Source organism: Tenrec ecaudatus, chromosome 1 (assembly GCF_050624435.1).
Source record: "Tenrec ecaudatus isolate mTenEca1 chromosome 1, mTenEca1.hap1, whole genome shotgun sequence".
NCBI lineage: Eukaryota > Metazoa > Chordata > Mammalia > Afrosoricida > Tenrecidae > Tenrec > Tenrec ecaudatus.
The window spans coordinates 79422865-79449407 of record NC_134530.1 but is presented as its reverse complement, the minus strand read 5'-3'; the positions used below and the strand labels follow the sequence as shown (position 1 = coordinate 79449407).

At 45.7% G+C, this 26543-nt stretch overlaps 2 protein-coding genes across 3 annotated transcripts in view; one reads left to right on the top strand and one right to left on the bottom strand.

The window, feature by feature from the left end:
• The window catches only part of TCEANC2 (transcription elongation factor A N-terminal and central domain containing 2), a 47279-nt gene extending 46106 nt beyond the window's left edge, over positions 1 to 1173 (bottom strand). The window contains exon 1 of one of the 2 annotated variants that reach the window (XM_075556539.1): positions 569 to 1173. The gene's annotated coding sequence lies outside the window, so the exon portion shown is untranslated. Of the gene's footprint in view, positions 1 to 438 lie in introns of both variants that reach the window. The other variant, XM_075556530.1, reaches the window with a different exon arrangement.
• TMEM59 (transmembrane protein 59) lies at positions 903 to 24865 on the top strand. The gene is made up of 8 exons (XM_075556516.1): positions 903 to 1175; positions 7380 to 7485; positions 9071 to 9165; positions 10672 to 10824; positions 12347 to 12428; positions 16579 to 16660; positions 17384 to 17492; positions 24571 to 24865. The coding sequence occupies exons 1-8, from the start codon at positions 987 to 989 to the stop codon at positions 24724 to 24726; spliced, it is 972 nt and encodes a 323-aa protein (XP_075412631.1). The 5' UTR covers positions 903 to 986; the 3' UTR covers positions 24727 to 24865.
• The last annotated feature ends 1678 nt before the right edge of the window (positions 24866 to 26543 follow it).

The following is a 26543-nucleotide window of genomic DNA, read 5'->3' as shown; positions in this document are numbered from 1 at the left end:
GTAACCAGCCCTGAATTAGGACTCTCGGGTAGAATTTACAAAAAGATCTTCTTAAGAACTGGATACAAGGTTTCCAAAATAGTTCCTGAGGTAGCTGGCTCTCCAGCTGCCAAAAGTGCATGTTGGGAAGATTACTAGGCCTATAGTAACCCAGCACTGAATCAATGTAATGACATCTAACACCTTGTATTCCCACTTGGATCGGGCTGTAGCGGGATTAGGGTTCCGCCGGGCTCAATGAAGCTCTCTTAATAACTACCCCAATATCCCGATCCAACAACCACCCCGAGGTCTCGGAAAGCCCCTCTCGGTAACAGCTCTCTCCCGGAACTCAGTGATCAGAGGGCGCTCACGACACCGGGGGTGCTGATGGCCCCCCCCAACAACCACCTCAGGATTCCAGGCGGGGTACCTAACACGGTCTGACGAGGGACCCACCGGGAAAAAACAGCAGTGGGAGCGGCAGAAGTGCCCACACCGTGCACCCTCTGAGCCCCGAATCCCGATCGCCGGCACGGACAGCAAACAGACGACTCCTCCGAGCGGAAGAAGTTGTGAAGGTGCTTACCGACCGCGAGAGCGCCTCAGGGTCGCGGTGGACTACAGTCCCCAGAATGCACTGCGAATGGAGGGCTGGGGGCGTGTCCCGGATGACTGTAGTTCTCCGAAACCAACTTTCCCGGCGGCGCCGTGCGAGTCCCGGCCGCGAAAAACTACGCGCCCCAGCCCCTTCCGCGGGGGGGCGTGGCCAGAGCACGCCGTTTCGCCCTGTGATTCGCCACGCTGCGCTCCTGCGCCTTAAGCCGGCCTGGGCGGAGCTCGTAGTCTCAGGGGCGGGGCCCGAGGCGCGCTGGGTGGAGCCGAGTCCACCGCGGGGGCGGAAGCGGCGGCTGGCGGGGCGGAGAAGAGGGCTGGCCCCGGAAGGAGGAGGAAGCCCTGGAAAGCAAACAGCAACAAGCTGAGCTGCTGTGACAGAGGGGAACAAAATGGCGGCGTGGAGTGGGCGCCTCTGGGCCAGGGCCCAACTGGGGCTCCCGCCGCTGCTGCTGCTGACCTTGTCCCTGGCCGGAGGCTCGGGGACTGCTTCGGCTGAAGCGTTTGACTCGGTCTTGGGGGATACGGCATCTTGCCATCGGGCCTGTCAACTGACCTACCCCTTGCACACCTACCCCAAGGTAGGGCCCGATCGAACCGGGCAACCACCCTCCCCTGGCCCCCCGGGGGACTCCTCCCTCCCTCCCACCTCTGTCTGCACTGGGCTCTTGGCTGCTGGATCTGCCCTGCAGCCGCCGTCACCTCCTATGTAGCTCTTGTTTTCCTCCATCATCCCGCTCCAGCTGTCATTACCGGAAGTGTGTGCTGCACCTACCCTGTAATTACAGATGCGGGTGGAGGGTGGAGGGCCAAAAATGAGGGAGGTACGTCCCCTTCCCTTGGCTGGGGAGGCCGAGCTCTCCAGGGGGGCTAAGAATCTTCTGGTGAGGAGCCCACCTTCCCGTAGCTTCTCTTCCAGGCCAGGTGGGGGCGGGGCCGTGCAGACTGGCGAGTTCCCGGGAGGCGAGGTCCGAGTCCAGGGTTTCGGAGCGCAGCTGTCGGCCCGGAGCATCCAGTCCGCGCCGGGCGTCCGGGAGACGAGCTCACGTTAGAACGCCAAGTGCTGCGCTATCCGCCCGGGGAATCGCCGGAGCGCTGAGTGTGCAAGGCTCGGCCCCACGGACGGGGTGGGGGTGCCTTTGCACCCCGGCCGCAGGGAGGTGCCTGCCCTCAAGCAGTTGACCAGCAGTGCGGAAGACTAGGAGTTTGCCCCGGGGTGGGGGTGGGGGTGGGGGTGGGGCGCTGGGGGCAAAGCCTGTGGACGGGGGTGACCCTGCCGGCCCTGTAGCTGCAACGGACCTGTTCATTCCGCCCCCAGTCTCCAGCTTTCCAGTATTTTAAAGAACTGTTTACTCAGCGTTCTGAATGGCCTGGTGTTTCCCCCACCCTTCTCCACTTATAATTAGGGTATCCCGCACCGCCCCCTTTCTCTTCGAGAGCCTTTGCTGAGCTTGCTGGTCTTTGTCTCTTGTTTTCCTTCATCTCCTGTCTGCTGACCATCTTGGCTAGCCCTCTTTGCCCTCTTACACTTCAAAGGGCGCACGAGAAGCCTGGGATGTTGGGTAGTGGGAGCCCTTGCAGACTGGTGTGAACGTGTGTGTGTGTGTGTGTGTGTGTGTGATGGACTCAGTTTTCATTGGCCTGGGATGTTGGGTAGTGGGAGCCCTTGCAGACTGGTGTGAACGTGTGTGTGTGTGTGTGTGTGTGTGTGTGTGATGGACTCAGTTTTCATTGGCCTCCCAGATAATGCAGAGATGCCTAGGGTTCAGGTCTGTTCCTTGTGGAGGGCGCTTCACTTGTGGGCCCGGTTAGGTTCCTCACATGGAAGGTTCTCAGTGTGTCTGTTCACTGGTGGATGTTGTATTACACCAGGGTTGCTAATTTTCAGGAAAGGGAGTGGGGGAGGGAGGACCAGAGAGTGATAGCAAGCAAGCAAGCGAGATGAGAAATTCTGACTGCCAGACAATCCATGCCTACTGCCCGGAGTGCAGTCTTTCCCCTTGCCTGACAGACCTCTCACCATTATGAGGCTTGTCTGAGGGGACTCATTAATCATTGATTTGATCTGGACTTGAGCTGAGATAGATTTCATATCATGTTAGTGTTTAGACTTTGCTGTTCTGTTTTGCTTCCTTTTTTTTGTTTTGTTTTGCCCAGCAGATTAGTGGTATAAACCAGAGTGCTAGGAATAGGATTAAACAGCTGGAAAAGAATATACATTGCTGTTACTGTTACGGTCTTTATAATAACCACCACTTTTTAACAATGAATGTGATATCAGTAAGTCATTTTTTATTTATTCATTAAAGCCATTCTCACCAGGAACTCTAAACCACCTGGCCGTCAGTATTTCCTGGGCTTGTAGATATAGTGACTTCTACTATCCATATAGTTCCTAATAGTTTTACTGGTAAAATTTCCATCTCAGTTTCCCGGCCAATCCATCTCATGCTCAGTCTTCACCCACTGCCAGTGGTGGATATCCTGTGGATCTGATACTGAACAAGTTTTAGCAGACCTTTTGATTTAAAAGGATCCCCGGTGGCATCGTGGTTATACATTGGGCTTCAGTCCCCAAGGTGGGCAGTTCAAAACCATCAGCTACTCCATGGACAACAGGGCTTTCTATTCTTGTAGACAGTTAACTGTCTTAGAAAGTCAAAGGGGGCAGTTCTACCCTGACCTACAGAGTTGTGATGAGTCAGCATCGACTTGATGGCATTGAACTTGGTTTTTGGTTTGATGCTGACTTAAAATGGACTAAGAAGAATGGCCTGACAGTATGCTTTTGAAAATCAGCCAGTGGGAGCTGGGCTCACGTTGGGTCTGGCCTACAGCCCATCGTGGAAATCTGGGAGTCCCGTGTAGCCTGGAGTCAGAGATGGCTCTACTGCAGCTAACAGCAAAACACAACCATCTGCTAGGAGTCTCCACCCACTGCCTTCAGGCACACTCATTTCCTGGATGCCCTTAATAGCCCTGCAAAATAGGGCTTACAGGTGAAGAAACTGAGGCGCTGGACAGTTGTGATTTGTCCAAGGTCGCATAACCAGGAAGTTGTATAGGGATTGAACCCTGAATCTGGCTGCGCTATCCTGTCCATAAAGCTGCCTTGGCAGTATCTTCATTTATTTCACTGGTTTATATTGACCCTCCTTCGTGTTATTTTGCTTTATGGTTTAGGAAAAAGCACTGTATTATAAGAAATTGGAGTCATGTGGGAATGTTTTCTAACCTCAGGGCTGGAATAAAGGAGCACTGACAAAAAAAAGAAAAATTGGATGCATTTACCAGCTCACTTGTGCTCTCTTGATTTGATATTTGTGACTGACAACTATAAAGCTCGTTTTAACAGCTCTCTTCCACAATGATTTGCTGCAAGAAAATAGACTGTTTTTACCTGTTTGTTAACTAGGTTTTAAAAATATTATTATTAATATCATTATTATAGTTTATCCTCTGCCCTCAAACGTGTAATTGTATAGTTTGTTTGTGTCCGAATGCAAGAGACAAAACAGAGCCAGACTAGTGAGTGATGTTTTACAGCGTGTGGCTGTGAGACCATATCAGGCTGGTTCCATTCCTGGTCCCACTGCAGTAGCTACCTGTCCTCCTGGTCACTTGGCTGCTCAGGATTTCCTCTCCTGAGTCTGCAGCAGTGAGCCCCACACCGCTGGACCTTCGGGAGAATGCAGGTAGCTATTCTGTTGGCTACTGTCAAACCTAAACCACCAAACTCGCTGCCTTTGAGTCATTTCTCACTCGTAGCTGCCCTTTGGGACAGGTAGAACTGCCCTGTAGCCTGGTGGTTTCCAGCTGCTGGCTTTGCAGTCAGCTACCTCCTGTTGTAAAACCGGTTTGTCCTGAGAAAAGAGTAAGCTTGACCTTGCTCAGGGTAAGAGATTGTGCGTCTAGAAGCTATAAATAGAATCACGGTATTATTGAAGAACCACCTAAGTAGCTGGTGTGCACTTTGTTGGCATTTCTGGGTAATGCAAATGGTTAACAAGTTGTGGGTTGGAGTCTACCCAGAGGCACCTTAGAAGAAAGCCTGTGATCTACTTCCATTGAAAACCCCGTGGAACCCAGTTCACGGGCACACGTGATTGCCATGCATCCGGGTTGACGCGACAGTATAATAGAGCGCAGGGAAGTGTCTAAATTCACAAAGGAAGAATGAGGATCTGCACAAACTAGCTCCTCTGAGGCATAGGTCAAATACTCACACCCCCTCCTCCCCACCTCCAGCCACTCCCCCATGGCACTCTCAGATTTTGATCATCTGATCCAAGGGCCCCGTGGAATCCCCTGAACATACACAGTACGTGGCTCACTGAGAAGTAACAGGCCACAGCTCAGGAGAAGGAACAACCTGGGACCCGCATCCAGAAGTGCACAGGTAACGTCTGGCAGGTCCCAGGTTGAAGAATACGTCCCTCACCCCTTCAGTGCAGGGCGGCTTCTGAGCAGGACAGCTCTGAGAGCTCGAAGGCGCTTGGCCATCACCACTGTGTCCCCAGCGACGATCACTCGGGGCTTCTCCATGGCTGTCCTCTCTGCAGTCTGGCTCACTGCCGTCCGCCTCTCTGCTGCTGGGCCCAGCTCACCACCAGTGTGACCGCTTTGCTGGGTGACTACTTTGCTCTCACGTGGCTCTGCTCTTAGCCAGCACCTGCTTCAGCTAGAGCTTTGACCAGGCCTGGAGGGACTCTGTGTCCTTTCCCTCCCCTCCAGCTTCGGGTGGCGGAGGCCAGGGAAACCTCTGCTGTGTCTGCCTGTTATACATCCCTCTCGGTGTCCGCTCCCAGGCAGGGCTTCTCTCAGCCGACCAGAGGTCTCCCAGTCAGTCTTCCATCCCCTGTGAGATGTCAGCCAACCCTGTCTTGCACACAAGTAACGTATCTGCCGGCAGACACTGCACTTCCTGGGCAAATGTAACAGCTCTCTCTGGTAGAAGAAGGTAGCGTGGTGGGGGAAAGTCCCCCCAGTTGTGTCTCCAAAGAACTGGGGCAAAGGTAACAACTCTAGGATTCGGTGTGGAAATCTCCCAAAGAGCCAGGGCAATAGGCCACATCGAAGGAACTCGGTTAGCCCACAGGCAGGGCAGCTGGTTTGGTTTGGGACTCAGTTCATTGAAAAGCGCCATTTCCTTAAGCTCCAAAAGGAAAAGTCTGAAGAAACACATTTCATATAAACTCAACAACTACTAAGATACACAGAACAGGAACTATTCCCTTGGAAGAATGCTGTTATCTACAACACGAACCTCTTGGAATAAAGCTACGATTCTTAGTAGCTACTAATTGAGGTCTACCTGGGACTGGTACCATGCCTCAGCTTCTTCCAAGGAGTGGAGTGGTGGAGTCACACGGCTCACTTGTCACCCAACTCCTGACCCGCACACCACCCAGGCCGCAGTACAGATCCTTGCTACCTTCCTCTGTGGTCGGCCGGAGGCAATAGCAGCGCTTTTTCACTGGTTCACGGCACCCGCCCAAGCAACTCGGGTCTGCGCTTATCTTCACAATAAATGCAGCTGGCCCCGAGGACCAAGACCGTGCTTTGCTCTAGAAATTAAGCTTACTTCATATTAGAGTGAAGCCACCTCTTCTTCACTGAGCGGGGCTGCTGCGTAAGTGCTCATGCTCGGCTCGGGAAGAAGCGCGCCTTCTCATCCCGCTGGTTGTTGACGGGCATTTGCACATGCTGTTTCCTTCCGTATTAGCTCCCTGCCAGGTTGTGCACAGTGGACCACACAGTAAGTTGAGGCCCCCACCCCCAGCACACACAGTAGTTTGTTTTAAATATGATGTGGACTGCATCCAAGAGGAAACTCTGGAGAACCCTGTTCTTAGGCCTGTAATCTTATTAGGCAGTTAGCTGTTTCCATTAACATGAAGCCCTGTGCGCACCCGCCCTGAAGCCGACGCCCCTGCACCAGGCTATGCGTAGCAGTTCGCTGGTGTTTTAATCTGTTGTTAGGATTTAGCGCGCTACTGCCCTTTACTGAGAATAGCTCAACGGCACTGTGCTAGGAAAAACTCTTTCAGGATTTCTGAGGAACTTCAGGATAAGGGCCCTCTCCTTTCGTATTTCGAACCGGCAATATAATAACTCGTGCAGAACCACGCACTCACAGGGTTCTGACCCAGGGCTGGGTGATTGCAGAGGCCTTTCCAGGGCACCACGCTTGTTACGGGCAGCCCACTTAGAACGCATCGATGACATCCACTTCACCTCAGGCTGTGTGCCATTTGCCTTATGGGGCTAGTCAGGATGCTTTTCCTGATAAAGCTGATACTTTGCCATATTTTTTAGCAAACAACATGCCCACATAAACACGCACATGATCGAGCACGTCACACACAGGAAATGTAATGTGCCGGGTGGTGTGACCGCAGACGCCGTGTAGAATGGTGCTATTTGATGCAGCATAAGGCTGTGCCCTTTGCTCCTGGAGCACTTGCACGCTCCTTTCTACCTCGTTCCGTGCTTGTTATGTCACTGTTACTGCTAGTTTCCGTTTCCGCCCCTCCTCAAACACGCTCACAGAATTTGAGGGGCAAGTGGCTTCTTCCTTTTTTGTTTGTTTTTGTGGTCACTTGTCCAATAAGGAACTAAAAAGTTCTTTAGATAGAGAGGGTCTTAAATCATTGTTCCCTTTTAATTATCAAAATTGTTACACATGTTTATAATAAACTCTACTAAATCTGTTTTCTTCTTGACGTCTTTCCCCCTGATGGAAAAATCACTGTTTGGGTAATCCTCCCTGTTGCATTCTCCAGGAAGAGGAGCTGTACGCGTGTCAGCGAGGCTGCAGGCTGTTTTCAATTTGTCAGTTCGTGGATGACGGCCTTGATTTAAACCGGACCAAATTGGAATGTGAATCTGGTAAGATGCTGCTGAAAGACACTAGCAATAAATTGTGTTTTCCTTGGGTTGTGCTTTGATTTTCATCTAATTACCTCAGAAAAGAAAACACCCCCAACACCATAATTGTTTAAACAAGTCATCCAGCACATTGTAATTATTATGAAGTTTTAGTAGCTGCTGCTAGAAATTTCATGGGCTTTAAGTTTCATCTCTTTACTCCACACAGTGTTTGTTTTGTACTATGTGTAAGACACCTCTGTTTAACCAAGACTCTGTTTTAAACAAATGTAGTAGTAATTACCCCACTCATAATTCACCACGACCTTTTCATGGATGGTATAATTTTCCTAACCATAGTTTAGTCGACTTAGCTCCAAGTTTCTGACTGAATCAGGCCTTGGATTCAGTATTTCAGTGTATCCTTTGTAAGCCCTGTTAATCAAAGGAGTAACCAGAGCCTTTGTCATCTGTGAAACCATTGTTCTTACATTTTGCTGAAAGAGATTTATCCAGTGGAAGAAACCTGGGATGAGAACAAAGCTGATATTTAGCGTTTTCAAGGAACAATCCTGGGCTTTTCTCCATTTCGTATGTTCAGTGGCGCATGAGTTCCCTCTTTCCCTGTCAGAATGCCTTGACGCATGCCCAGTCCTCTGTGAGATTATAACCTTGTTCTTCCTCATTCTGTGTCCTAACTGCACAGCTGTATCAGTGCGTGATGCTGCTGCATTGATTGCCTGGCACTTTGAGGACGTCTATTACAACGCCATGATTGGGTTAGGAAAAAGTACAAAATTCCCATGATGCAGCATTAGATCACTAGAAGGAAATCGCCCTAGTGAACTAAATGAAGAAAATGTATTTGGTAGAGACCTATTTCAACTTTAAAACCACTTACTGTAGGCTATTTTCTGAATTCGGTTTTCTCAGAACTTAGTGTGACAGACTGATGACTCTCTTTCCCCCTACCGTGAGAACACCCTTGATTCCCAACTCAGTGATTCAGTTCTGACAGTAATATTGTGTGTGCCTAAATCACAACATTGTGTTATTTCGTCCAAAGAACCCAATGAAGTAGATGGTAATATATCCATTTGAAACATAAGTCAGCAGATACGAACAGTTCTGCCCAGGTCATCAGTGATTTAGGACATGCTTGCAGCAGGATTTTTATGTTCCAGTCTAGTGCTTTGTCTGCTGTGGATCCTCTCATATGAACGCCATCTTCTGGCCAGGGTCTGAGTGTTTTCAAGATGATGTGTACTGGAAACGTTTGACTTGTGGGAGGGAAACGATAGGGGGTTTTGGTTTTAGTTTTTTTAATTGTTTAATTGGAGGCTCTTAAAGCTTTTATAACTGTATCAAGCACATATTTACATATGTTGCCGTTATCATTTTCAAAACATTTTATTTATACTTGAGCCGAGGTAAGGATTTTTATAAAATCGTATATTTTCTACTCTTAGCAAATTTGGAAATTCATATTGATGAAATGCTTTTTAAGTATAAGAAATTCTTTATAAAATGCCAAATCCCTTTATTTTCTATTCTCCACTCTCCTTTCTGTTTTGTATTTTATATAACTCGACTTTTTCTCTTGCAGCGTGTACAGAAGCATATTCCCAGTCTGATGAGCAGTACGCTTGCCATCTTGGTTGCCAGAGTCAACTGCCATCTGCTGAACTGAGACAAGAACAAGTATGAGCTGAATTGCTGCTTAAGGAGCACTGACTTGCAGTGCTTCAAATGTCTGTCTCCCACTTGATCCTATTTTGCTTTTCTATTTAGTATATCTTATTTCCAGTGAAACAGAAGTATATATTTGCAAGTAGAAGAGGCAGCTGTTACTTTTGTTTGATGTTTTAATGTTCAAAAGTACGTTCACCTCCCATCAGCTTAGTTTGTTTCTTCTCAAAGTCCAGTGAAGCTATAATTCCCGTTTTGTATATGAAAACTCGAGCTCAAGAGAAATTGGTGGCCCAGAATCCTTTTTCTAAACCTCAACTCTTCATTGCCTTCAACCATCACCAGTTTCATCTTTGTTACTGTCTTATTAACTAACCAGGTAGTTTCCCAGGTTAACTTTCTCGGATCAACCTTTAAGGGACTCCTGGTAATGTGGTGATTACACAGGTGGGCTCTTAACCACAAGGTCGGCATTTTGAAACCACCAACCAGCCCTTCAGGGAAAGGATGGGGCTTTCTGCTCCAATAATGAGGCACCGGCTCAGACACCCACGGGGGCAGTTCCACCCGGTCCTGTAGGTCACCCATGCGGCATTGATGAGATGGCAGGGAGTGCGGACTTCTTGAATCCATCTCTTGCTTTGTTCCTATCAATTTGAAAGTTGAAATATTAAGTCATTCTGTTATGTTTGTCCTTCAGTAGCTCCCCATCCAGACAAGTTCAAACTACTTACACACATAACCCTTGATTTGTTCTCCTTCCGATATTTCTTATAATTCCCTACCATACATACTCTCTCTACACTAACCATACCCAGACATACTGTGAAAAGTTTTTAAATTTCATTAACTCTGGGATAGGAAATACTGTCTGATAATCCAGTTTGGTGTGAAGAGAGCCAATAGCATAACCCAAACTCAAGAAAAACCAACAGAAACCTCACTACCACGGAGTGGATGCCGACTCATAGTGACCCTGCCGACTCGGAGTGACTCATAGTGGATGCCGACTCAGAGTGACTCATAGAACAGCACACCATCTTTCTCGGGCAGAGCGGTGGTCAATGGAACCGCCACAGCACCAAGACTCCTAAATAGTGTTCCACAGGGACCCAGGTCCCTCACGGGAGGCTCACTGATCAGTGCGAATCTCAGGAGTCCTGGTCTGAAGGAGCAGGAGGGAGCAACAGGACAGGTGATCTAGAACTGCAAAGCAGCCCCTGGATAATTTCCATTGGATTATAAAATACAATGAAAGTAACTTTTCTGTGCCTAGCTATCAACCATCTCAAGTTTCTGTCTTATAAAAGAAGCAGAAATAGATGGAGAAAAGATGGTATTAATTATGGCCCTGACTGCCGATGAAGGAGCCTTTCGTAGGGACAGAGAACAAGCATTCGTTTGTTTATTCCCTGGACTGAGGCAAATTTGATGAATCTTAACTATGGTATTCTCTTGAATATACATGTAGAAAGAAATGATTTCTCATGATTTCATCCATCTTTTTGTTTTTTTAAGCTCATGTCTCTGATGCCCAAAATGCACCTACTCTTCCCTCTTACTCTGGTGAGGTCATTCTGGAGTGACGTGATGGGATCTGCCCGGAGCTTCATAACCTCTTCCTGGACTTTCTACCTTCAGGCTGATGATGGGAAAATTGTTATATTCCAGGTGATGCCCATGCCAATAAGTGTAAATGTGTATGTCTGAAATGAGCCGCCTGGCACGCAGCCCAGTACTCAGCCAGAAGGGACAAGTATTTATCATCAAGTAATAGTTCACTTCTGTAGCCTACTTGAAAGCACGGAGCATCAGGATGCAGCAGGACTTGCCCTCCCTCTGCCCTCTGGAAGGCCTTGCTCGTGTTTGTCGAGCCAGGACTCTGAGTCTTCTGGATAGTGGTTACATTGGTAAAAAATGCGGTCTATAGCTAGATAGAGAAGAGTAATTGATATATTTTCAACATAAACAGCAGTGTATATATGATGACATGGCTATCAGAGAAAAATGTTACAGTAATTTTTACTTCCTAATGTTTTTCCTTATAACTCTTGTTAGTTGCACTTTCTGAGGAAACATGAGCTTCTTAGAGAGGTAGCTCTCCTGTCTCATGTGATGTCATTGTAATAACTTCTTTACCGAAGGCTTTAAACTGCTAGACGTTTTGCTCATATTGTCTCAGATCTTTAAGAAAAACTCTCTGAAGTGGCCTTAACCCTATTTTACTGATGAGAAACTGAGAGTCTTAACTTTTTTTAAGCCTTCACTTCTAGTAAGTGACAGAATTGGGCTTAAGCCCAGATCACTTCAGCTTCAAGACCACCTCCCACCCTGTCACAGTGTCTTCTTTTTAATTTAGTAAAGTCCTTAAATTTACCAGCCAACAGATGATACCGTCATTCAGCCTTCCTCTCAAGTGATAATTAAAGGAATCCTTTTTATTATTACCATTAGTTCAGGGGCTTACTCTACAGCTAGTATGTGATTTTTAGCACGGTCGTGAGCCAGTGGTCCCTTGTACTTAATGAGCTAATAAGTAAAATGCAGAAGGGATATTTTCTCTCTTTATATTCATGGAAAGTCCTGTGTGCTGAGTGTACTTAAAGCGTAAATTGGCTCTCAGGAGTCTTCATTCATCTTGATTAGACGTGAGACTCTCAGTCCTCGCTCGCTCGCTCTCTGAGATTTGTGTTGACTGGCGTGTGAATGAAATAAAGAAACTCCCACTCCAATGGCTGAGAGGCAGAGAGGCCCCAAAGTGAGGCGGATTTCGCATAGTTAAGGGAAAATGGAATGTTTCAGATGAGAAAAATAGCGATAATGTGTTTAGTCACAATTTTTGACAGCCTGCTAAATTATTCCTGATCAACCAGAATTAGAACTCATTTTTGCAGGGTATGGTATTTAATGAAGTATGTTATAATTTGTCTTTTTTTTTTTTATGCTGTCAGGAAGTTAAACTGACTAAATGCTTGATACCAGAAAGCCGTCTGTCTGTTCCTTGCAAAGCACTGGGTCTGGTGTTCAGGAAGTGCAATTCAAATATATTGTAGTTAATGTGGTTTATTTTTTATGCCATACTTCTGTTACTTTTGCTCAGTTTGCGTGTTGATAGAGATGCTGTGCTGTAGAGCTCGTTGCTGACAGGAGCTTGTGAAGCACAAATGACCTCCTGCTTTCATTATCATTCTAGTCCAAGCCAGAAATTCAGTACGCACCACAGTTGGAGCAGGAGCCTACAAATGAGAAAGAACCCTCTCTAAGCAAAATGTCCTGTAAGTGTCGTTTTCCTGGCGCTTGGGATAAGAACACTGGCGGGGGAGTGGGTTCTGCGTGTGTCCCAAGCGAGTGGAGGTGAGGGGTGATCACCACAGCAGGGTTCTGTGCACCCACATCAGGAGTGCCTGGAACACTTGTGACATACAGCACAGATTGCAGGGCCTCACCCCTCAGGTTTCTGATTCGCTGCATCTAGGGAAGGCCAGAGAATTGGAACTTCCAATCTGTTCCCAGAGTCTGCCAATGCCGCTACTCTAGAGGACATACCCGGCAAACCAATATTCGCACATTGAGTGTGCTTTCAGAGATGTTCTGAGTATAAACTAGCCAAATACTCTGATCGCTCCAAAGAAACTAATCAAGAAGTGAAACTACCCCAAAAGGGTAAGCCCCATTCTGGTTTTGTTTCCATGCTAGAAATGAATTTTAATGTATTTTATGGTCGTTGTGGATTTTTTTAGTGAGTTTGCACTGCAAATTAGTGTCCCACTTGACAATTCCACACGAATTACTGAGTGACCCTAATTACATTTATCACAATGCGCCAACCTTCTCGTTGTGTTCTGTTCATTCTACTTCCATGCTGTAGCTCTCCTGCTCTGCTTAATATTGCCATCTTTGTTTTTAAATAATTTTATCGCATACTCGTAGTTTCTCAGTAGGGCATCAATCTTTATTGTGTTGTATATATAGTAAGGTAATAACTACATTTTCTGTGTCCCTCTGCTATATTTCTAAAGGTGATCTTGGGATAGGCTCATTTATAGGGTAGAGAGAATCTCAGGTGCCCTCTGTTCACTACCGTTCCAGTGGGTCTGTTTAAAGAACTGCTGCACATTCCCATCCATTCTATCTGAGCTATCTATTGTGACCCCGGCAGTGATGGTAGTAGGGCACCACCTAGTTCTTCCGGTCTCAGGGAAGATGAACTCATGGCTCGTTTGGACTTGTTATGTCTCTGAGCTTTGGTTACCTTCTTTTTTATATAGTTACATCACTTATTAGAGAAGTAACAGGATAACATCTCAGGTTCAGCTTCAACTATGAAATAATAGGAAGCTGTTCCTTCATCAAGACAGCTTCTTCTCGCTCTCTGAACCCTCAAAGCTACCTGAGTCTATAAGTCTCCCCCTGCTGTCTGTACCAGCCTCCTGGTCTCTGTTTTATGCGGCTATTGCTCTTGTTATTACTGTACCACTGACTCCCTTTTTCACAGGGGCCTCTCTTACCAACATCAGAGGGTTATACCGTATATGCTCAAGTATAAGCCGACCCAAATAACAGCTGAGGCACCTCATTTTAGCACAAAAACTGCATTAAAATTGTGCTGAAAAACTCAGCTTATATACGGTGTATATTTTATTTGCATGGCTCTACTCCCATAAGGATCCCATGTATCCCCCCTTTTTTTCTTTAAACCATTTTATTGGGGACTCTTACAGCTCTGATACCATTGCATATATCAATTATATCAAGCATATTTGTACATATGTTGCTATCATCATTTTCTAAACATTTACTCTATTTGAGCCCTTGGTATCAGCTCCTCTGTTTCTCCATTCCTCCCCCCTCCCACCCTTGATAAATTATAATTATTGTTTTAATATCTTACAGAGACTTTCCCTTCACCCACTTTTCTGTTGTTCATCTCCCTCGTGGTGGGGGTGGGGAGATTATGCATTGATCATTGCAGTCAGTTCCCTGTTCCTTCCCTCCTCTCCCCAGCTTCCCCCTACCCTCCTAATATTGTGACTCCCATTTCTGTTCCTGAGAGGTTTATCTGACCTGGATTCCGTGTGTTGTGAGCTCTTATCTGTACCAGTGTACATGCTCTGGTCTAGCCAGAACTGAAAGGCAGGACTGAGGTCATAATAGTGGGGGGTGAAGAAACCTCAAAGAACCAGAGGAATATTGTGTGTTTCATCGGTGCAATACTGCGCCCTGGTGGACTTACCCCTTCCTTGTGACTCTTCTGTGAGGGGATGTCCTTTTGTCTACAGATGGGGTTTGGGTCTCTGCTCATTTTGAGACTTCTGGTGGTGCCTGTTATCTGATCCCTTCAACACCTCATGATTGCACAGGCTGCTGTGCTTCCATGTGTGCTTGTTGCTTCTCTGCTAAAAGGTCATTTGTTTAACTTCAAACTTTTAAGACCCCAGACACTGTATCTTTTGATAGCTGGGTACCATCAGCTTCCTTCACCACATTTGCTTGTGCACCCATTTGTCTTCAATGATCATGTTGGGAGGGTGAGCATCCGAGAATGCCAGGCTGTTAGAACAACGTGTTCTTGCGTTGAGGGAGGGCTTTAGCAGAGGCCCAAAGTTCGTCCACTTCCTCGGTGTATTGCTATATAAATATATGTACACAGGCCAATTTTGGTTCCTTCTTGCTCTTTTTCTCCTGGCAAGTAGAGCCCGGAAGTTCTGTATTAGGTGGCTCCTTATGTTTTATGACCTTAGACACGACTCATTTCATTAGGGTGCAGATTATGATTTTTATCAGCAACTCTATTATGACCTTCAGCTTTTAAACCCAGAAAACCAGTCTTGAAAGACGTTTGATTATGTCTGTCAGATATCCATATTTGTATCTGTTTTCAATGAATGTATGTGCCGGCACCCACGTATTTGGATTCACATACCTGTGGCTACTTCTAGGGCATCACGGTGATGTTACAATCACAGAGCTGGCAACTTAAAAGTCAGTTCAAACTTTTAGCCCTGCTGTGGGAGAAAGATGAGGCTGTCTGAGGATTTTCTCCCACATTTTAGATTGACTATTATATATACATATTCTTTTTATTTTCCTTATTCAATTTTAAATCATTTTATTGGGGGCTCTTACAGCTCTTATCACAATTCATACGTCCACCCATTGTGTCAGGCACTTTTATACATGATGCCACCGTCATTTTCATAATATTTTATTTCTACTTGAGTCCTTGGTATCAGCTCCTCGTTTTTTCCCTCCCTCCCTCCCTCATGAACCCTTGATAAATTATAAATTATTATTATTTTCATATCTTATTGTCTGCTGTCTCCCTTCACCCACCTTTCTGTTGTTTGTCCCCCTGGGTGGGGGGGTTATATGTCAGTCCTTGTGATTAATTCCCCCTTTATACCCCCACCTCCCCCTTCCCCATCCTGATATCACGACTCTCATTATTGGTCCTGAGGGGTTTATCTGTCCTGGATTCCCTGTTTTGAGAGCTCTTTTCTGTACCAGTGTACATGCTCTGGTCTAGCCGGATTTGTAAGGTAGAATCAGGGTCATGATAGTGGGAGGGCGGGTGGGAAACGGGGACTATTATACTCTTAATAAAAACTTTTTAAAATGCTGCTCCAGTTTTATTTTTATTAAAAGATCATTTTATTGGAGGCTTTTACAACTCTTATAAAACAATCCATACATCAGTTATATTGAGCATATTTGTACATATGTTGCCATCATTATTTACTAAACATTTACTTTCTATTTGAGCCCTTGGTATCAGTTCCTCTTTTTTCCTCCCTGCACCTTAATAAAGTCTTTTGATGACAAAAGTTTTTAATTTTTATGAGGTTCCATTTTTCTATTTTGTCTTCTAGAGGTGAGTTAACTTAGAGGAATATAAAATATTAAACTAAAGCACAGCTTAGTTTATTAAATCTGTGACACTCATCTTAACAAACTCACTGCCACTGAGTGGATGTGGACGTAGAAAGCCCTTATTGAACAGAGCAGAACTGCCCTCGGGCTCCTGAGGCTGCTCATCTGTACAGGAGCAGACGGCCTCGTCTCTCTCCCTTGTAGCTACTGGTGGGTTTGAATGGTTGACTCTTGTGGCTGGCAGCTGGTATCATTAGCCTAGTTGTTTGGGTGAGTAGATAATGATAGTATGAGGCATAAGACCTTTTAGAGCACTAATGAAACTAGACAGCCAAATTCTCTTATTCAAGGCCCATATTTAATTAAATAGAAATAATTTTAAAATAAAAGGAAATCCATAATACAGTAGATCCATTTGGTTTTTGATGTGCTGGGGGAGGTTTCTGTTCATTTTAAGGCGTATCGGATCGCACATTTGAAACCATCTGGGCGCCTGTAGAGTGTTGATGTCTAGAAAGATAGACTGTCATAAATCTGCGCCTTGTCATTTGGCAGATCTGCAGATGAGAAGTTCACAAGCGCACAGGAGCTTTCTTGAAGATGGAGAAAGTGATGGCTTTTTAAGATGCCTCTCTCTGTACGTATTCCAGTTCACTGACTGCTTTTTCCTGTTTCTTGAATCTTTATAGTTTGGCAAACAATAGGCCAATTATATGTACCTTAAAAACAAACAAGTTGCTGATTATCATTACTGGTATTCAACCTCGCACTAATTTAATCATAAGAAAAGCAGAATGCTCTATGAAGGTACTCTGTAGTGATTGCAGAGTGCTTCTGTATCGTAGCTGTTTACACTGGTAAACTGAAGTGTTGGAGAAATTGTAGAGAAGCAAATATGTTAAATGTTCTAGAGAATTGATTTACTGTGACCTGTTGGAAATTCCTTTGTAAAAAAATAATAATTTTCTGATTTACCTATTTTATACATTAACTCTTTGGTATATTTGAGTTTCCTTAAGATAAGTTTCGTTGTAATGTCTTGAATAGGTGGTACTTATATAACAGTATACAATTTACTTCAGCACATTTAGTAATTACACAATATCCCTGGTAGTGTTTGGTTTACTTTTATGTGTTTTTCAGGTCAGTGTCATAGTTTTGGTTTGCTTTGGATTGTAAAACACTAATGCAATAGCTACTCTTTTAATATTTCCTTCTACAAACATGTTTTAAGTAGATTTAAAGATAATACACAACGTTTTAATTTTACTATCACACTAAGGACATAAATCTAATGGCATTTAATCATGGGGTCTTTCTGCATGATGGCATTTTAATGTGACCTATTGTTGATGTTCAGCAATTCAGGGTGGATCTTAGCGACGACGCTGATCCTCTCGGTGACGGTGCTGCTCTGGATTTGTTGTGCGACTCTAGCCACAGCGGTGGAGCAGTATGTTCCCTCTGAGGTACACTTGATTCTAACCATTGGGCCGTTTGAGAACTGAGTCAGAGCTTCCATTCAAAATGCCTGATGTGTTTGACTAGGCAGACAGAGCCTCTCTGCTAGTAGAATGAGAGAGGACTCGGCGGTTGTCGTCCCCCGGGGGCGGGTACACCTGAGAATGCCCTGTTCTCCCTGATGCAGACTGCCGCAGTGACCTGCCGGCCTCTGAGTAACGAGTCCCTCTCCTTGGCTGAGACTGGCATCGGTTTCTAAGACGTTACAAGGGAGAGCAAACCTGAGAGGCCACTTTAACGTGATCGGCACAAATGCTCCTTGCTGCCTTAAAGCAGAACGTTGAGTGTTTGATTTGGATTTGTCGTGCTCTGGTCACCGGTCCTGAAAGGGGGGAAGCTGTGTGACGTCCTTAGTAATTAGAATGTAACTGCCCGAGAAACAGGACTCTTAAGGTAAGGAGTTTGTGTGTTTGTGTCTGTCTGTGGTGAAAGGCTATAATTTGATGATTTAATTTTGGCATTCAAGGAGTAGAAGCTATTTATGGAGCTAAATATAGGATAATCTATCTGTTGACATCCATACCAGCTGAAATAAACTTTAGTTCTTTGTGCCTCCAAAGTGTAATTGAAAAAGAAATGGTAGGAATTAAAATAGAATCTAGTAAGTAGTCGGCTGTGCGTATTCTGGTGCTGAGAACAGTTTTATCCTAATAGACCCTAAGATATGTTCTACTGTAGGAGTCACCATGAATAATGACGAAGGCATTCTGTATGGTGTTTTCATTGGGGTGATGTGGTAAGAACTTCTTTGAGAAGGATCAGTAGCAGGCTAGTCCCATGGAGTTGGAGGTTAAAGACGTCCGAAATGTCCGTGTCTAAGCTATTGTGGAGCCCCATTTACCCATCCACCCCCCTCCACTTGTCCCTTGAGTACATCCCCTCATGTCCCGAGGGTCAGTCATTCTCTGCCGCGTCTCACAGACACGCATGAAGCTTTGAAGAGATGGCTCACATGGTTGTGGCATGGTTAAGTCCCAATCCGAAGGTCGGTCAGACACAAGCCAAGTGCAGGGTCCAAAGTCAGAAGCTCAATGTGTCTGACATTCAGAGCAGTCCTCGCCCTACCAATTCTCAGCCAGGAAATGGCATTTTATTTGTGATAATTCATAGACCACACAGTTCAATGGTTAGAATATTTTGAAAGGTTGTGTGATCACCACCACAGTCCATTTCAGAACATTTTCTTCACATTCTTGTCTTCATTGTTATCAGTGCCCCGTTTTCTCCTTTCAGCTCACCACTCCCCCAGGGAAAATAAAACAATGGTGGCTTTAAGTCAGCCTCTAATGAAGTACCATGTAGAGCAGGCGGCCTCAAACTGGCCCGCAGGCCACATGCGGCCCACCGAGGACGTTGAACCGGCCCGCCAGGTGTTTTTGCCCTGTTTGTTTTTTTACTTCAAAATAAGATATGTGCAATGTGAATAGGAATTTGTTCATAGTTTTTTTTAACTATAGTCCGGCCCTCCAACGGGTCTGAGGGACAGTGAACTGGCCCCCTGTTTAAAACGTTTGAGGCCCCTGCTCGAGAGTGACATCCCACCCTAATCCTGTAACAGAACTCCACCAAGGGGGGGTCCCCATCACAAGCCCTCACCCCTCTCTTTGCAGTTTCTCTTCCTGTGGTGGCTTTGGTGCTGCTGTGATTCTGGAAGCTTTGTCACTGGCATTTCAACTGCCAGCAGGGTCACCCAAAGGGGACAGGTTTCAGCAGAGCTTCCAGACAAAGAACAGACTGTGGAGAAGGCCGTGGCAGCCCATGTGGAAGAAGCAGCTGCCAGAGAACACGGCGCATACTGAGGCCTAGGGACTAGCAGCAGACCGTGGTCAGGAAGGGGGTAGGGACGTGCCCGGCAGGTTGGAAGGCACTGGGATGTCACTGAGGAGGAGCGGCTTCCCAAAGTGGGATCAGCCCTGGTGAGGCGAATGGAGTAAGCTAGGACAATTGGAACTCGTCCGAGTGAGATGGAATACGTAAAGATAGATACCCTAGGTGTTTGTGAGCTGACCTAAGGCCGATCTTGGCCGTTTTGAATCAGAAAAGCATATGGTTCACTGTGCCAGTCAAGAGGAATGGCATTGCACGCATTGTCACAAAAGTATATTTCAAGATCCGATGTACAGTGCTTTCTGCGAGAGGGTTATAGCTGCCTGCCTTCATGGAAACCCAGTCAAGACAACTACTATTCCAATTTTTTCACCAACCACTAAAGATATTTGGACACTGGGTTTACACATAATATATGAAAATATGTCATACATTTTGAAGAACTATCAGTAGTAGTCTGTCCTAGAAATGTTGCTTGTATCCCTGTTTCCCTGAGCTGTAGTTGATCACTTAATCGGCCCTTCTAGCCGTCTTCTCGCTTTCCAGAGTCCGTTCTGTGATGGGGATTGTAGCACCTGTGCCCGTAGTGGTAGGTGCTGTTAGGCGCCATCGAGTCCATTTCTACAGCTAGGGAGAAAGACATCGGAGAATTCTACTAACTAACATCATCAGTCAAAATCAATCAAACATGCAATCAAGACACATTGATAATTATTGGCAACTGGAATTCAAAATTCTGAAACAGAGGCAGGAACAGTAGTTGGAAAATAGGGTCTTGGTGATAATGACTGGAGACCGATTGCATGAAAGAATGTTGCAAGGCTCACGACGTGCTCATAGCAACTACCTGTATTTCAACAACACAAATGGCGGCTGTACACCTGGACGTCTCCAGATGGAATACACAGAAATCAAACTGACTGTGGGAAGAGACAATGGAGAAGCTCAATATTAGCAGCCAAACCAGGCCAGGGGCTGACTGTGGAGCATGCCGTCAATTGCTCATTTGTAAGTTGAAGACGTTTTTTAAAAGTCCACCTGAATCCAAATATGAGCTTGAGTCTATCTCACTTGAATTTCAAGAACATCTCAAGAACAGATTGCTGTACTGAACACTAATGACAGAAGATGACCCAGTGAGCTGTGGAGTGACATCAATACATGAAAAAAGCAAGTTCATTACAAATACAGGAAGGAAAACAAAAGGTCAAAGCAGTTGTCAGAAGAGATCTGAGACTTGCTCTCAATCATAGAGTAGCTAAGACAAATGGACAAAATGATGAAGTCGAAGAGCTGTAATGTACAAAGACCTAGAATTAGAAAAGCAAAAATGAACATGTTCAGTGTTTCTTAAACTGAAATAAAGAAAAAATTCAAGCCTCGAGTTACAACACTGAAAGAGTCTATGGGCAAAATGTTGAGTGATGCAGGAAGCTTTAAAAGAAGATGGTAAGAATACAGAGTCACTGTACCAAAAAGAGCTAGTCAACGTTCAGCCATTTCAAGAGGCAGCATATGAGCAGGAGCCAGTGGTTCTGAAGGAAGTTCAACCTGCCCTGAAAGCATTAGGCGAAAACAAGGCACCAGGAATTGATAGATGCCAATTGGAATGTTCCAGCAAGCTGATGAAGTACTGGAAGCATTCACTCATCTGTGCCACAAAATTTGGAAGACAGCAACTTGATCAGCTGACTGGAAAAGATCCATATTTGTTCTAATTCCAAAGGCGATCAAACAATGCTCAAATTATAGAACAATTTAATGAATAGCACTTGTAGGTAAAATTTTGCTGAAGATCATCCAACAACGGTGCAGCAGTGCATTGAAAGGAGCCTTCCAGAAGTTCAGGCCAGATTCAGAAGAGGATGTAGAATAAGGGATATTATTGCTGATGTCAGCTGGATCTTGGCCAAAAGCAGAGAACACCAGAAAGACGTGTGCTTGTGTTTTATTAACTATGCTAAGGCGTTCAATTGTGTGGCTCAGAATCAATCCAAGAATGCTAAATTGTGGTCTTGAGGAACCTGTACATGGATAAAAAAGCAGTGTGAAAACAGAACAAGGGAATACTACATGGTTTAAAATCAGGAACACGACCTAGAGATCCTAGTGGTATAGGAGTAACAGCAATCTAGCTGAGAGGAATTACCAAGAGGCAGTAGAAGGTTGAGTGTGATGATGGGACAGGAGGAAGGAAAAAGGAAACAGAGGAAAGATCTAGGAGGCAAAGCTATGGGTAGAGGAATAAACATAGTTGTGCACTCATAAATATATTCATAAAAACAGAGGTCTTGGCCTATGTACATATATAGTAATACATTGAAGAAGTGGACGAACTTTGGGCCTTTGCTCAACCCTCGCTCAATGCAAGAACACGTTGGTCTAACAACTTAGCATTCTCTGATGGTCACCCTCCCAACATGATCGCTGAAGACAAATGGGTGCATAAGCAAATGTGGTGAAGAAAGCTGATGGTGCCCGGCTATCAAAAGCTAGCGTGTCTGTTGTCCTATAGGCTTGAAGTTAAACAAATGGCCATCTAGCAGAGAAGCAGCAAGCCCGCCAGCCTGTGAGATCATGAGGTGTCAACGGGATCAGATGACAGGAAGGGTCTTGCCTGTCCTCATTACTTCTCGAGCTACCTCGGGCACTCTAAGTGCTCCTGGCACAAAGCCACAGCCTACAGGGGCATATCTGTACTGAGCCTCCCGCCTCATGGCATGCTGTGCTCTCCCTTTTCATGGCATGTGCGCTCTTCCTCCTAGCCCATAGGTTGCCCTTATGAAAGGAGTGTCTAATTATTTGTAGTAAATTAGCAGAGATGTACAGCCATCACCAAGATCAATTTTAGAACATTTTCATCACACCCCCAAAAGAAAACCCATACCCTTTATAATTATTTCCATGTCCTCCCAACACCACCTGACCTTCCCGCTCAGCCCCAGATAACCAGGAATTTACTCTCTGTCTATTTAGACACTCCTATTTTAGACATTTTGAATAAATGAAGTCCCACACAGTCTTTGCTGGCAGGTTTCTCTCACCCAGCATAGGCTTTTTGAGGCTCATCCATGTCCTAGGAGGTATCGTTTTGATAGAACTTAAACCCTTGACAGTGCTCCGTATTCCAGAGCCTTTGAAACCTACTGGGCCATCAGGCACTACTGTAGTGGGGTTTTGGGTAAAAATGGTTTTGTTTTGTAACAATAACTGTTGGCCCAATTGATCTTATTAGCTCTTGATTTCAAACTTAGTGGATTCAGGACACTTAGGGTCATATGATTTTATTAATAAAGCAATTCCATTTTTCAGTCCCTTTAGGAGATAGACCTATCCTGAAAGCATTAGACATTCCAGTGGGATTTAGGACATTTGCAGTGTATCTAGTTTGTGCTTGTGCTTTGGGACCCTCTAGGAAGAACCCTGGTCACGGAGTGGGCTACTGGTTGGATTGTTAGCCACAGGGCCAGCAATTCGAAACCACCAGCCACTCCGCTCCTGTAGAGAGAGATTCATGGCCTCTAACACCCACAGCAGTAGGTCTACTCTGTCCTGTAGGGTCACCGTGAGTTGGCATCAACTCAATGGACAATGAGTTTGTGAGGAGATGATGCTAACAATTTGCAGTGATAAGAGCAATTTGTGTCTTACACGTAGACCTTTTCTATCAGTGCTAGAGTATTCCATGTGACAGGACTCTGTGTTAGTGCTCCAGAGGAGTAAAACAATATTGCTACTCGGGTTGTAGTTCATATATACATGGGTTTATCCCACACAACATGTGCTTAAACATACATAGCTCTGGGATTAGTAGATGACTGCAGACAAGCTCTCTCAAAAAAGTCCAATCAAAATGTGACTGCAGGGGTGGGGAGCGGGGAGGCAGGGGATCTGGTAGGCCATTGAAATTCAAGACAGACGGGGGGTCAGCTCAGAAGATTATGGCAGCTTGGTTTGGGGGGGGAATTCCAAGAAGTAATCTCAATGATCAGGAGGGCCCAATCTCTGGAGAAGGACATCACACTTGATAGAGTGGGAGAAGACCCTGAACAAGATCGATCGACAGGGGCCACGGCAACGGGCTCACATGCAGCAGCAACTGTGAGGGGGTGCAGGATCAGGCTGTTGTACAGAAGGTCACTAGACGTGGGCACCAAGTGGGCTGACCCGAGAGCAGCAACCTCAGTAGGTTTTGTCCAGGACGTGGGATAATCACCGCAGGCTGACGGAGTTGTTGTAAGAAAATGGGAAAGTGCCTTGGCGAGAAACAGGCCAGGAACATTCCTCCAAGGATTTTTTTCATCGCAACAGTGCACCTGCTCATTCTTGGAGGATAGGAAGGGCTGTCCTAGGAGAATTTCCTTGGGAAATTATACCCCATCTACCTGAGAGCCCTGAGACGGCTCCTTCAGACTACTTTTTGCTCTCCCAAATCAAAGAGCATTGAAAAGGAGCATGATTTGCATCTCGGGGATTCTAAACTGCCGTTCTTCAAGAAGCAAGGAGGGAAATGGAAGGGCCGTCTTCACACGAGGTAATTCCAAGTGGAGGCTACATGGAGAAACAATAGCTACATTTTTATTATTTTGTAGTTCTTCTCACAACCTTTTAAATAGCCCATGTCATTTCCCAGTGAATTGTATCATTTGGCCACTCTGCAGGAGAGAGTGGTTTTTAAAGGATTGGTCACATGGGGGACGTCAACATCTAGAATCAGTGCTCTGGGCATGACTTACTAACTCCATTTAAACCTGAGCACTTTTTCGTGATTGAAAAACCCACTGCCGTTGAGTTGATTCAGACGCTTAGCCACTTCGTGGGGCAGAGTAGAAAGTGCCCATGGGGTTTCCAAGTCTGTAAATCTTGAGAGTGGCCGACTGCTCCAGCTCTCCTTCAGGATGGCCGGTGGGTCTGAACTACTGACCTCTCAGGTAGTAGCTGAGAACCTGCACTGTCACTAAAGCTCTGTCCTGGCACCCAGCTTTGAAAGCAGTGCGTATTTTAAGTCGAGTTATGGGTGACCCTCTCAAGCCAGCCTGGAAGCGGACTCACAGATGGTCGGAGTGAAACCAATCTTCATTTTCGATGATGCTTCTAGAATTTGTTTACCAACTATTCCTGGATTAAATTGTTATTTGAAAACTTAGAGAGGCTCCTGATTATGCAGGTTGCTAACATACATTGATTTTTCTTTTGCAGAAGCTGAGTATCTACGGTGACTTGGAATTCATGAACGAACAAAAGCTAAACAAATATCCAGCGTCTTCTCTGGTGGTTGTTAGGTCTAAAACAGGCGATCATGACGAAGCAGGGCCTCTACCTACAAAAGTAAATCTTGCTCATTCAGAGATTTAAGCTGCTGCTGGGTTTTTTTTAAGTGTAATTGACATCTAAGTTTCCAAATCTGATAGAGCTTTTTAAATAGTTTCATTGGACATAAGCCTTAAGAAATCACTATAAAGTTCAAATAAAGTTACCCAAATCTTTAAATACCGTTTGCTGTAATATCCCTGTATTTATTTGTGTTTGAATAACTATGTACTGAACTCTGAGATAGTATGTTGCTGATTTTCCATATCTCCACTCCCACCTGTCACTGACCTAGGGAGAATTAGGGCACTAATTCTGTGTGTGGTTACTCTAGAAGAACTGGTCAGGGGCCACGATGAAGAAAACGCGATCAGAGGATCGGAACTATGTTATGTGTGCTCGTCTCAGGCCGTAGGCTGTTTCTGTGCGTTGCTTTGTTGCTGAATGGATCTTTCCAAAGAACTGCTTGTCTCGTTTGGAGAGCCTTCTAGTGTGAAGATATTCCCAGAGGAGACTGAATTGTGACTGTACGAATCAGTCTTGTGATGTATAACTAAATACGAAGGTGTCACCTGGTGGGGAAAGGGATATTGATATTCCCTTACTACAATAGAATAGATTTTTAAAAAGGAATATCAGGTGGCACCATGCACTAGAATCTGACTCTGCTTCAGTGTCCTTGTAGCATAAGATGTTCAATAGCTGGTCTGCAAACCAGCCCTCTGTTTAATCGCGAGGGTATCGCTGGCGATTGCACTAATACCCTAAATAAAGTGACACATTGACCCACAGCCCAGTCAGCAGCTTTCTCTGCGTCTAAAGAAAATGCTCCTCAGTAAGACAAAATAGAGGTCTGAGCTTCAAACAACTCGCCTAATTGGGGAAGACAGAAGGCTAGGAGTGCGGGAGCACATCCAGAGGGGAGGAGCGGAGGGAGGACGGCCTTTGACAAGGCTGTGGGTTCTGCCGTGCAGAACAAGTTGCCGTTATCTTAAAAAGGCCAAAAGCCCTGTTGTCTGCTTCCCATCCAGGGTGCATACTTGTGTTCCTTAATCAGGCAGCGGATGAATTGTCATGCATCCAGTGAGGCGACATGCTGCAGTGTCTGAGGCGGAGAGCCCACTGGCCTCTCAGGTTAAAAACACCACCAGCCAGCGGGGAGGGAGGGTGGGGTGGAGAGGGGGAACCGATTACAAGGATCTACATGTGACCTCCTCCCTGGGGGACGGACAACAGAAAAGTGGGTGAAAGGAGACGTCAGACAGTGCAAGATATGACAAAATAATTTGTAAATTATCAAGGTTTCATGAGGGAGGAAGGAGCGAGGAGGGAGGGGAAAAATGAGCTGATGCCAGGGGCTTGGGTGGAGAGCAGATGTTTTGAGAATGATGAGGGAAATGAATGTACAGATGTGCTTCACACAACTGATGCATGTATGAATTGTGATGAGTTGTATATGAACCCCTAATAAAACGATTAAAAAAAACAAAACACCGCCCAGCCAAAGAAACATCCAGATGAAAAGTTACATTCTGTGTTCTCCCACATCCCGCTTGGCTTTGTTTCTCCTTTTGATGAATGAGGAACCCCGAGATGCCACCTTCCTCTCGAAAGTGCTGGTTCACGTTTGGTGTTGGGTGCCATTGAGTCAGTGCTGCCCACAGCACCCCCACGTGCAACCGAGCGGCAGAAGGAAATGCTGCTCGGTCTTCCCGTCTTCACAGTTGCTCCTGCGCCCACTGTTGCAGCCACACGTCAGCCGCCTCATTGAGCACCTTCATTTCCTTCGATGGTCTCTCCTACAACATGTCCAAAGTAAGTGAGAGGAGGTCTCACCAGCCTTGCTTCTAAGGCAATGCTTC

Excerpts from the sequence above, each read along its gene's own strand:
- TMEM59 (XM_075556516.1), top strand. The coding sequence starts at position 987 with ATGGCGGCGTGGAGTGGGCGCCTCTGGGCCAGGGCCCAACTGGGGCTC. Across the intron at positions 10,825-12,346 it reads GGAAAATTGTTATATTCCAG|TCCAAGCCAGAAATTCAGTA; the intron begins GTGATGCCCATG and ends TTATCATTCTAG. Across the intron at positions 16,661-17,383 it reads TTTTTAAGATGCCTCTCTCT|CAATTCAGGGTGGATCTTAG; the intron begins GTACGTATTCCA and ends GTTGATGTTCAG.